The sequence below is a fragment of the Brassica oleracea genome, chromosome C3 (assembly GCF_000695525.1).
Source record: "Brassica oleracea var. oleracea cultivar TO1000 chromosome C3, BOL, whole genome shotgun sequence".
NCBI lineage: Eukaryota > Viridiplantae > Streptophyta > Magnoliopsida > Brassicales > Brassicaceae > Brassica > Brassica oleracea.
The window spans coordinates 10,722,589-10,735,337 of NC_027750.1; the positions used below are offsets into that span (position 1 = coordinate 10,722,589).

A 12,749-nucleotide genomic window follows, 5' to 3' on the forward strand; every position below is an offset into this window, starting at 1 on the left:
ATGTATATAACAACAAAGGAGAGCGAGATCTGCTTTCTATAAAAATTTGAATCTCTACGTATTCAGATTGATGAAGGATTATGTTTATGGTCAGCCGACATGTTTCACCTTTGATCGAACATTAAGCTTTTTTGGCACAATTCTTCTGTTTGGTACTAGTTCTCTGTCATTTTTATAGAGAATACCATAAATAACAATAAAATAGGTTTTTGTTCAAAAAAAAAAATAACACACCAAAAGAAATGTGTAGAACAGGCTTGTTGTTGGACTATTTTGCCTAGTAGTTTAGTATATCTCTTTGCTTCTGAAGTCGCTCATTGTTGCCTGCACGGCTGGCTTACAAGGGGGACAAGCGGTGCGAGCGCCCGGGGCCCAAGCCCGTGTCCCCCGTATAATAATAAATAAGGGGCCCAATTTTTTATAAATTTATATTTTTATATATATAAAAAAATTATAAATATAATAAATAAAATTGAAAAGGACCCAAAATTAATTGATATGTATATAGTTTTATTTTCATTACAAAATATAAAAAATATTACTGATTAAATTTTAAAAATATTTTAAACATTATCTGCATATAAATTTTAGAAAGAAATTTTTTTTTTTTTGTCCTAGGACCCCTGACAGTGTTGAGCCGACCCTGGTTGCCTTTCGTCTTTAATTCAAAGCTTGAAACTTCCATTTTTGCAGGTTATATTGTTTCGTGGAGTTGTTAACTTGTTATGTATATATATATATATGTTTGACTTCATACGTACGTGTGTAAACAGTTCACGACGTTATTGGTCGGGTACTCGTTACTCAATTAATTTGTGGGAAACTACATTTTTTTCATTAAAAAACTAGTCACTCAGCTCCTACGGTGTATAAAATACCAATTATGAAAAATATTAAAATTTACCTGAATATTTTACATTTTAGGAAAATCAAATTAATATTCTTATAATCTTTTTTCTTATAATTCTTTTTTTTTAACGTCTGAATTGATATTAATCAAAAGTGAAGTTTCAAAAACAGAGACGAAGTCTTATGACACAAGCATAGGCCATAAAAAGAAAAGCAACAACACTCTAAATAAGAGTCAAACGTCACTTCTAACGGTTGGCAACAACTTTTTCTCCTTCAAACTCCAAACGATCAAAAGTTCCTTTAAAACCCATGATTCGTTGCAAGAGGTCTCTATAGCGGGACCATCGATACGGGACTTTAATAGCTTCCACTACCTCATAATAGTCTGACACCATTATCACCTTTTGCACTCCTAGATCTCGTAAGCATGTTAGAGCCCATATGACGCATCTAAACTCAGCTACCATTCGGTCAGGAGCATGTACGATCGCGTCTCGTGCATGATGAGAAACATTCTCGGCCTGATCCCTTGCAATCCAAGCTACACCACTATGCATTGATGCGTTTCTCCAATTCGCATAGATGTTGCACTTAATGACTCCATTATCTGGTGGGCACCACTTGTCACTATTATCCATTCTAACTCTCTCCTCTGTAGTTCGCAGTTGAGGTTTGTTTAAGAGAAACCACTGTTCCACTTCCACCATCATATCACTTAATGATCTCACGACAGATACCTGTGTTTCAGCATATAAAAGAGAGTTTTCGTTCTTCCATATTAGCCAGAGTACCCAAGGAATAGAGCGAGCTAAAGATTCAGTACTTCTGTTGTCCTCCATCAAATCAAATACATATGAGAGATTCTCTTCTAAGGATCATTGGACAGACTCAGGCGGAAGCACCATACCTGTCTCAGACCATGTCTCATTAGCCATTGAGCATTGGAAGAGTACATGGTTGATGGTCTCTGCGCTATTATGACATATTTTGCAATTAGCATCCACCCCGAGTCCTCTAGAGTTCAATCTATCTGCAGCCGTTAGAGCACCTGAGATAGCTCTCCATAGAAATATCCTAATCTTAGGAAGGGTGGCGATCTTCCAAACTCTTTTCTTTAAGAGTACTCGCGATTGTTCCTCATACGAGATCTGATCCACAGGGGCATTCTTAGCTCTCATGAGCAAGTCATATGTGACAGTATAGGCACCATGTCTTGAGAAGGCCCAAACGTGACAATCAGTCACTACTCCTGGAGTCATTTGTTTAATTCGTTGAACTTTATTTGGAGGAAATAGCTCTACTAATCTCTCAAGGTTCCAACTTCCCAAAAATTCTTTAGCATATGAAAAACAAATTGAGCAAAAAGAAACAATTTAAAGGCGAAGACCACATGCCTGGGATCACTGGGTTGTAACATATATAGAAAGACGTGCTTGTAAAGGGTTTGGACCGTTTTCCACATTCAGATAATTTTATTTTCTTGATTTCTAATGAATTTCCAATCTCCCATATATGCAAAGCAGCAAAGGTGTCCCGGATTTACGTAAGTTTTATGTAAACTTGTTTAGTTGCCCCTATAATTCTCGTCTATTGCCCATTCTAATTTCAAATATCTAAACTCTAAAAATGTAAAGCCATCAACGCCAGTTTTGGTATACTTAATCAACTAGCTACATGTATATAGAAAAACTAACAAATCTTAGTTTTAATTAGTCCTTATCGTCAGTTTTTAATATTTGGTTTACCTTAATATGAGTGAAACATTATATGATATCTTAAAAAAAAAAACATTATATGATCAAACATTCAAACAATGAACAAGGAAACAAAAAAAAAAATCAAATAATTAGCTATGGAAATAAACTTTTAAAAAGATGAGTACGGAAGGTGATCATTAATCATCGCCGATATTTCATAGATACTAAGATACATGAAAAGAAAAGAAGGCAATATCAAAAGCTAACTCATGCCAGGCCCAGAACTATAAACTCAATGTCAAGGACGGGAGATATTTTGTTGAAACTAGGGGTGGGCACTTTACCCGATATCCGAAGCCGTACCCGATATCCGAAGCCATACCCGAACCCGATCCGAAAAATCCGAACCGAAATCCAAACCGAAGTAGCAAAATATCCGAACGGGTATTGAATTAGGAGAGATTGGATATCTGAACCCGAACGGGTAATATCCGAATCCGAATGGATATCTGAAGATAACCGAACATATGTATAACTAACCATATATTTTTAGTTTACATATCATTTTATATAAAATATTTATATTGATAGTACATATACTTTAAGTTCATATGATATACATAGAATTACGGAGAAAATGATTTGCTACTCACTTAAAATGCATGTCAAACTTTTTATTTCAAGAATTAACAAAAATACATCCAAAATTTAAAAACAATAACCAAATTAATGTCTTTTTTAGTTTCAAAATGTTATTAACCATTCAGTTTATTAAAACAAAAAAAATTAGCTAAGTGAAAGTTATATTTTTAAAATACAAGAAATTTGAGAAATGAATTTTTTTTTTTCAAAATCTAAATATCCGAACCCGATCCGAAATAACCGAACCCGAACTAAAAATACCGGAACCCGACCTGAAGTACAGAAATACCCGAACGGATTCTATAACTTTATACCAAATACCCAAAAATCTGAAATACCCGATCCGTATCCGAACGGGTACCCGAGCACCCACCCCTACTTAAAACTATGAATGTGAGTTCGTCAACAAGTAAAATGTAGAGGTCAATATCGTTAAAAACTGAAATGTAGAGGTTTACTTTGAAATATTTCTAAATTCCCAGGGTTGAATGAGAGAATCTGATTCAAGAAGAGAAGAAGAAGTGTTTCTCATGAAAGCCCAGAAACGCCCGAGGTTCGAATCGGACTCGTCGTTGATCACAGTCTGGTAGATCAAACGATCTCTCTCTCTCTACCCAAGGTACTACGTTTCAGTTGATTTAGATTAAGTTTGCTGAGTTGCATTATGATTTTGATGATGATCAATGAGTTTCGATCTATCCTTCTAGGTTCTGCACATGTTAGATGAAAATATTATCTTAAGGCCTCTTTTATGTGAACTGAATAATGCGCTGCTTTGCTTTTGTTTCGGAATCCACTCGTTGGAGCTGCCTCTCGGTTCGTGTTCGTCCGTGGTGCCTACGGTGAGAACATTTTGGGATCTAGCATAGAGGTGGCTCTTCTCTTGTTGTTGTTTGTGGATAACTTTATTATTTATATTTGGGATAGAGTAAACAGGTACATTTGCTCAATTAACCACAACAGTCTGCTGCTGCTTCCTTGCGCACTTTTTAGAAAGTGGTTTCCCACAGAGTAACTCATTTCCAACGTAAATGGACGGATCTTTAAACTTCAGCTGCTTAGGTATGCTCCCCTCCAGTTTATTGTAAGAAAGATTCAGCGTATGCAGAGAAGATATCGCTGCCAAGCTCTGAGGAATGACACCAGAAAACCTGTTTCTTGATAGATCAAGCGTCTCCAGGTGACCAAGTTTCGAAATATTCCCGGGAATGCTTCCTGCGACTGAGTTTCTTGATAAATTCAAGATTCGAAGGTAAGTGAGGTCCAATATCTCCGCTGGTATTTCTCCATACATGTTGTTTCCGGAAAGATTTATGCTATCGCGTATCTCTTGGTATTCATAGTACTCGTCGACGCTTTTACCTTGCACAATGGCTGTGAGATTGCCGATGCATTTTGGAACCGAGCCAGATAATTTGTTTTCTGAGAGATCCAGAATGTGTAGACTCGGGGCGCTGCAGAGATCATCTGGGATTTGACCATCAAAGGAGTTACTTTGCAAACAGAGCATGGACAGAGAAGACAGCTTACTTAGCCACCACGGAAGTTTCCCAGTCAGCTTGTTTCCTCCGAGATGAACGTGTGTAAGGCCAGAGCAGTTCTGGAAACTGTCTGGGATACTACCTTCCAGTGCATTCTGGTTCAGAAGCAAGTCGCTGAGACGAGGCAACACGCAGAGAGACTCCGGTATTTGGCCTGATATGCTGTTCTCAGAAGCGTCGATTTCGTAAAGCTCGGATGAAGGACGCCAGCATTTTGGGAAACTACCGGAGAAACGGTTGTTTCTTAGATTGAGGGTTTCCAGTCCGGTGAGTTCACATAGAGACGATGGGATTTCTCCGCTGAAGCTGTTATGAAAGAGTTTTATGTTTTTCAATCTTGGCATCAAGACATGGATGTCAGCTGGAAGAGAACCGGAGAAGTTGTTCTGGTAAAGATGAAGCTGTGTTGCGTATGTTGTCCAGCGAGGGAAAGGGCCTTGGAAGTTGTTGGAGCTCAAATCAAATGCTGCTAAATTTGGGAACACAAGATTTTGAGGTAATGTACCTTTGATTCTGTTGTTTTCTAGATACAGTTCAGCTACACCAGAAGCTATTCTGGAGAACCAGCTGTGGGGTATTTTATCCGCAATCCCAGTGTTCCTGAGTGTGACGGAGTTGAGTTTGTCTTGTACTTGAAGCCACATTGGAAACGATGGGCCGATGCGGCAGTTCTCGATGTTGATCAGCTCCAGTCTGAAAGGAGGAACCCATGTCGATGGCACCTTAAAGACGAGAGATCTGTTTGCTTCAGTTGCGAGGGTGAAGCTTTTCAAGCTTCTAAGATTGACGAAATGAGACTTCAGCAGAACGCCTTCCCACTTGTTCTCCATCAAGTTTAGATCCTCAAGCTCCTCAAGCTTCCCCAAGCTTTCTGGGATCTTCCCGTTCATGGCATTGAAAGAAAGATCAAGTTTCTTCAGTGACGCCATGTTTCCTACCGAGGAAGGGATCGAACCAGTGAAGGAATTGCCTGTAAGTTCCAGAATCTGTAGATTCCTCAACGCTCCAAGCGACTCAGGCAATGTCCCATCTAAACGGTCGAACATTAGACTGAGAGAGAGCAAGCTGCTATTTCCTTGGTTTCTGGACAAGGCCTCAAGAAACCTGTGGATTTGACCTTGGAAAGAGTTTTCAGAAAGGTCAAGATACTTCAGCCGAGGAAGGTCTCCAAGAACCGCTGGAATTTCTCCGGAGAGTTCATTCTTGGACAGATCTAGAGTCTCTAGAAGCTTCAGCTTCTTGAATCCGGGAGAAATCGACCCCTGGAGACGAACCAATTGGAGGAATAGCTTCCTGAGGCTGGTGAGATCAAATAGCCAGTTTGGTGTGGGCGAATAGAAATAGTTTCGAGACAAATCAAGTACTTCAAGGAGCTTCAGATTTGCAGATGACGGCAAAGAGAGAGGTAAGCTTCGGAGCTCACAGTTGAACAGATGCAACTCCTTCAGCTTCGATAGTCTACTGAAATCCTGTAACCAGGTTTCACCAGCACCGCTCAGACTCACGAACCCCATGTTTAGGTAAGTCAGTGAAGAAGAGAGACTTGAAAGCCACCCGAAGTTGCTTGCACGCAAATTCATCGTGAACACATCGTCACTAAACGTCTGAGCGTATAGATCAAGTGACTCGAGCTTCGACAAATTCCCAAAACTCGCAGGAACTTCACCGGAAAACGATGAGAAAGAAAGATTCAGGTACCTTAGACTAACGATGTGGCCTAAAAACTCGGGGATCTCCGTAAAGTTGAAATCATTTGAACTCATGTCCAAATAGCTTAAGAACTTGAGACGGGTCAAAGACGGATGTATCTTTCCCCCCAAGCTACCATTTCTAAATTCACCATTACGCCTAAGTGTTTGATTCGGGTTTCTGAGATCAATCTTGATGACGTAGCTGGTTCTGCGGTCGCAGCGAACACCGCGCCATTTGCAGCAGTCTGGTGTGGACCAAGAAGAGAGTCGACCAGAAGGATCAGTAAGTGATTGTTTGAAGGTGAGAAGAGCTTGGCGCTCGGTTGATATACATTTGGGACTAGATGCTGATCCCAAATTAGGTTTTTGGAGAAGAAAGATGAAAATTAGAAAGGAGAAGAAGAAGCTTGGCCTGAGCTTGAGCATGAGGTCCATACTTCAGTTAGATGTTTTGCTCTCTTCATTTTGTCAAACGTTAATATATAGATGTGTTGAGACGCAGACATGTTAGACCATAAGTACATGTATATATTTAAATAGACCACCATTACATGTATATATTAAAATACGAATATGGACACGTGAAAATTAGCTGGTGTGCATGGAAGTAAGTGCAGCTCGATATTTGAGCATCATTAAAGGGCTCCTGGTGATGTTCGTGAGAAGGCCACTCCTTAATTTAATAATAATAATAAAATGTGGTTATCTATATATATATTTTCTTAGAACATTTCCAATGGGAAGTGGATTTTGCCTATTACTCTCACCGACACAATTCCTATTTGACTTGCAATTTTTTTAGTTGAGTGTTAAATTACCGTGGAAACTTAACTTAACTTAACTTAATAAAATTCAGATGGAAAAAAAAAAAACTAACTTACAAATTTAATATAATTTCGAATATTTTTGATGCCTCTATATTTAAAAGCATTAAAATTTAGTTTCTTTCGGGACTACGGCAGTTTTATGATCCGCTTGTTGGAGAAAAACTTCAATTCCAACTGTCTTATGACTTATCCCACCATACTCTTCATTGATCGTGGAGGTGTTCGAGAGTTTCTGTTGTTGTTGTTTGTGGGCATTTCTTGAATCATATGAGACTTCTTGGAATGTTGGTTAATGTTATGGCGGACCTGACATTAATCATGAACTTAGAGTCGAGAAAAAAAAGACAAGTTTAAACAAAAAAACACTAATGTTAAATGATACCAGAAAGAATAGATGTAAAAACTATTCCAAAATAAAATATTATTGTATTTATATTTTTTAATTCATTTACTAAACTCACAACTCCAATTGTCATATATATATATATATATATTTTAAACAAAAGTTAATATCTCAAATAAGTTTTTATGTTGGTAAAATTCTTCCTAAGTACTTTAATTTCATAACTACATTATTAATAATTAATGCTAGATGATAACCGGCGCGGAATGATTTTTTTATACTAATATTTGTTCATTAATTGATATTAATAATTTTCAACACTACAATCTTTATCGATTGTAAAATGATGAATACAAATGTTGGTCTCTTAAATCTATCATCGTTGTTGAAGAGTTAACGTATTACATCTCATTTTAATTATTTTAAGACTTCATATGCACAAAAATAAATTAAGTTTTGCGGCTGACACAAATCATCAAAACCAGATAGAAAACATCGATTGTAAAATGACGAAAGTGAATTAGGTTTTCTGCTCTTGATTTGTTAACTATTGACTCTCTATAAGTGATTTTATTTTCTACCTCTACAAAATTGTGCTTTCGTTCTCGTTTCTGTTTCATTGATATGAGTTTTGTTTTTTTTTTTTAACTTCTTCTATGAATTCAGTGAACTACATAAGTGTCAATTTAAAAAGATGGACATCTGTAAAATTAGTTCCACTCCAGATACTTATCTAAGAATCAAATTTTTGAAGAAAATCATCAGCAAACTCTATTCATAGGTTAGTGTTCTAATCTAATATATCAAATTGTTATAGAATATAAGTGAATAATCAAAATATAAATGTCTATCTAGTATATATTCACCAATTCGGTCTAAAAATCATCTAATTCTATAACACAAAACAAATTATTTATTTTATTAACCTACGATTTTGAGGTTTAGTATACCTATAAAATATATATATTTTATCATTCTATTATATGTAAACTAAGTATAAATTAATAACTGTTTGATTTATTAAATGATAAACTAGAAAATTTATAATAAATAGTTCAAATATCTCATTCTTACAATTATAATAGCTAGGTAGGGTATTAGGGAGAAAAAACTGTTAGATGAATGATCAAATCTCTCATTTTTCGAACAAACTCAAAAAGAATTGATTGGAATCTTGTCATGATATTTCATTAAAAACTTTTTAGGAATAAAAATCAAGAGTAAATTATTTAATCTGAATGAAATAATATATATATATATATATATATATATATATATAGTGCTTCCAATATATATTAAAAATCACTTCGATTTGAAGAAGTGTATTTCTGAGATTTTCAGGATCAAATAACATATTAGTAATCACCTATTTAAAAAATAATTTGTATACATAAAAGTATATACATTAGAGTAACCACATATATCAAAACCAATACATTTTGTTAACTTACAATCATGTTTTTGGTAAATAAATTAAAACAATCATTTTATTTACTTTATATGGTATATAATTAAACTTTTGTGATATTGACATAGATATATATGATATATTTTAATATAAATATTTATTCTTGACACTTTATGTGATTTTTATTAACATTTGTATATTTGCTGTAGCAAAAATTTAAATCGTTAATCACAAAACTTTAATGCGAAATTTTTCAATACAAATTTCAAAATTAAAAATATTAAGATCTCAAAAAAATTTCACTGCAAATTTTGAAATTAACATATTTTTATGAACATCTATAAATGAGACTTCATATTCATATAATTTATGATCATTTGTATCTTGTTTGAACAAAAAAAAAGTTAAACCATTGATCACAAAATTTTCAATGTGGGGTTTTTACCATTTTTAGTAATTTATAGTCGTTTTACAAAAATTAAAATATAACATATAAGAAAATTTTAATTTTTTTATTATATGCTTAATGTGATTTCTTTTAATAATATAAAATTAAACAAAAATGAGAGATGATACAAAAATTGTTATCAAATCTGTATTATTCATAATCATTAATTATCATATATTTGTTAATCATGTTAGGTAATTTCATAGCTTTTATTTAAGGAAAGAATTAAGAGTATTCTTTTGTACACTACTAATCAATTTAATAGTTAGTTTAATAAAAAGTATAATATATATTTGTATGGACCAAGTTATTTTTCTAAAGATTTTAAGAATCATCCTACTAAGTCATTTTTATTAGTTTATAAAATCAGTTAAGGATGAACATTGGCTATCTATTTAGGCAGTGTCGGCCCTGAGCCCAAGCCGATGAAGCATGGACTTCCGGCCACAAATTTATAACTACTAAACCAGCCACAAAACTAATAAAAACTTATGTAGTTTAGTGGCTGAAAGAGCATTTGTCTTGCCCAGAGGACAAGGGTTCGAATCTTTCCTGGTGTAAAGGACAATTTTCGGCCATTTTTTTCATTTTTGGCTTGTACCCTAGGACTGGCTCTGCATTTAGGTGCCAGTTGTTCTTTTTGGGTATCATTATTATTTTTGTTTTGAAATTATGTCCCGCTTGAATATTATAAATTTATGTGTGGGTTTTGAGTTGAATCTTTATGGGTCTGGATGAGTTCGGTTCTGATATTTAGGAACCTAAAAATATCTAAATAACAAATGTATCTGAAACGGGTTTGGATATTTGTACCAAAAATAACCATATTACTCGATTCGGTCGAGGTCTTTTGAATATAATTAGTTATATTACGACTCATCTAAAATATTTAACATTAATTATCAAAAACAAGTATCAATGTATAAAAATGTAAGAATCAATATCCGTGCGGGTGTGTGGATCAATCTCTAATCTATATTATTAAAACTGAACTACAAATTAGGTTTGTTTAGAAACATGAATTGCAATTTAAAAATGAGGTTTGTTTGGAAACATGGATAACAATATTAAATGAGAATTGTTTGGAAACTTGGATAGCAGTATATGTATATTCTTTTATTTACACATTTAGTCATTGCATTTATAATAAATGAGGTTTTTTTTTGTATTTCTTTTTCTTTATAGATTCTACCACTACATTTGAAATCAATTTAAATTAATTAATTACAATTCCAAAACTTATCTAAACAAATTGATATTCATATATTGATCATTATTAATATTGTACAAATTTTACTAAATAAAAAAATTTCTATTTCATTTAATTGAGCCAAACACATTAAAATAATTATTTTATTTGTTTGTGGAATCAGTTAGGCATAGACATTCGGGTACCCATTTAAGTGCGAGTTGTTTCTTTCGGGTATAAATTTTTTGGGTTTTGAAATTTGTTTTTAGGTACTTCCTGTTTGTATTTCTTTTTATTTACGGATTCTACCACTGCATTTAAAATAAATTTAAATTAATTAATTACAATTCCAAAACTTATCTAAACAAATCGATATTCATATATTGATCATTATTAATATTGTAAAAATATTACTAAATAAATTTTTTATATTTCACTTAATTTAGCCAAACACACACATATATATATTTACATATATATTTTGTTTACGGAATCTGTTAGTCATAGACATTCGGGTATCCATTTAGGTACGAGTCATTTTTTCGGGTATAGATTTTTTGGGTTTTGAAATTAGGCCATGTTTGGATATAAATTTATGTGTGGGTTTCAAGTTGGATCTCCCAGGTCTGTATGAATTTGGTTTTGATGTACGGAAAACTAAAAATATTCAAATAACAAATGTATTTGAAAATGATTTGGATATTTGAACAAAAAATAATCATATTATCCGGTTCGATCAGGATCTTTTGAATACAATTATTTATATGGAGACATATCTAAAATATATAGCACTAATCATGACAAGCAAATATCAATGTATAAATACGTAAAAACTAATACATGCGCGGACGCGCGGATCAAGTTCTAGTTATTATTAAAACCTTATTAGTCAAAAAATACCGTCTATTGTGTCTCAGTATATACCACTTGATAGCCAAAACACTAGTGAGTCTCGAACCAAATAAGAACTCAACATTTGATCAACAGGTAAAGGTTTTATTTTTAATCTAAAATATATAACATTAATTATAAAAAAGAAATATCAATATATAAAAATGTAAGAACCAATACCTGCGCGGATGCACGGATCACTCTCTAGTTATTATCAAACCCTTATTAGCCATTTGTATCAAAACTATAATATAATGCAGACCTACATGTATTCAGAGATACCGTCTAGTGTGTCTCGATAAATATACCACCTGATAGCCAAAACACTAGTGAGACTCAAACCAAATAAGAACTCAACATTTGATCAACATGTAAAAGTTTTTTTTATCTAAAATATATAACATTAATTATGAAAAACAAATATCAATATATAAAAATGTAAGAACCAATATCTGTGGGATGCACGGATCAATCTCTAGTTATTATTAAACCTATTAGCCATTTGTATCAAAACTATAATATAATGCAGACCTACATGTATTCAGAGATACCGTCTACTGTGTCTCGGTAAATATACCACTTGATAGCCAGAACACTAGTGAAGACTCTAACCAAATAAGAACTCAACATTTGATCAACACGTTTCCTTTTTTTAATCAAAATTTTGAGGCGTTAATCTATTATTCTGAAATCCCAAGGCAATGCCAGAAATATAAAAGTTTAAATATATGCTTTCATCAAGACCTCATGCTTACTAAACTGGTGCTTTTAACCTATGAAAGATATTGAACATTAGATCAACATTTTAGCAAAAAAAAAACATTAGATCAACAAATTGTAATAAATTTCATGATAATATTCTGATTGGTTTATTGAGAACAAAGAAAGGAAAAACTAGTTGATTTTGAACACTGATCTACATCTGTTCATGGAGCCACAGTCTTTGTATTCATGTTTATGGATACAAACACTACAAGAAAACACGCCGAATTCCGACGGAGGTTCCGACGGACATCAATGTCGTCGGACGTTTGTGACGGATTACCGACCAATTTCCGACGAAATCCAAAAATTTGAAGTCGTCGGAATTCCGTCGGCCATTTCCGACGAAACATCGGTCGCCGGAATTTTCCGACAACTTTTCGACGACATTCCGATAAAAAATGTAACCGTTGTAGTCGTCGGAAATTCGTCGGAATATACCGACGAACTTCCGACGA

At 33.9% G+C, this 12,749-nt stretch overlaps 1 protein-coding gene across 1 annotated transcript; it reads right to left on the reverse strand.

Annotated features, from left to right (window-relative positions):
* Window positions 1-3,899: 3,899 nt before the first annotated feature.
* Window positions 3,900-6,992, reverse strand: LOC106329115 (probable LRR receptor-like serine/threonine-protein kinase At4g36180). Its single transcript, XM_013767706.1, has one exon. It carries the CDS (start codon window positions 6,856-6,858, stop codon window positions 4,138-4,140), a length of 2,721 nt encoding a protein of 906 aa, XP_013623160.1. The 5' UTR covers window positions 6,859-6,992; the 3' UTR covers window positions 3,900-4,137.
* Between the last annotated feature and the right edge of the window lie 5,757 nt (window positions 6,993-12,749).

Excerpts from the sequence above, each read along its gene's own strand:
- LOC106329115 (XM_013767706.1), bottom strand. The coding sequence starts at position 6,858 with ATGGACCTCATGCTCAAGCTCAGGCCAAGCTTCTTCTTCTCCTTTCTA.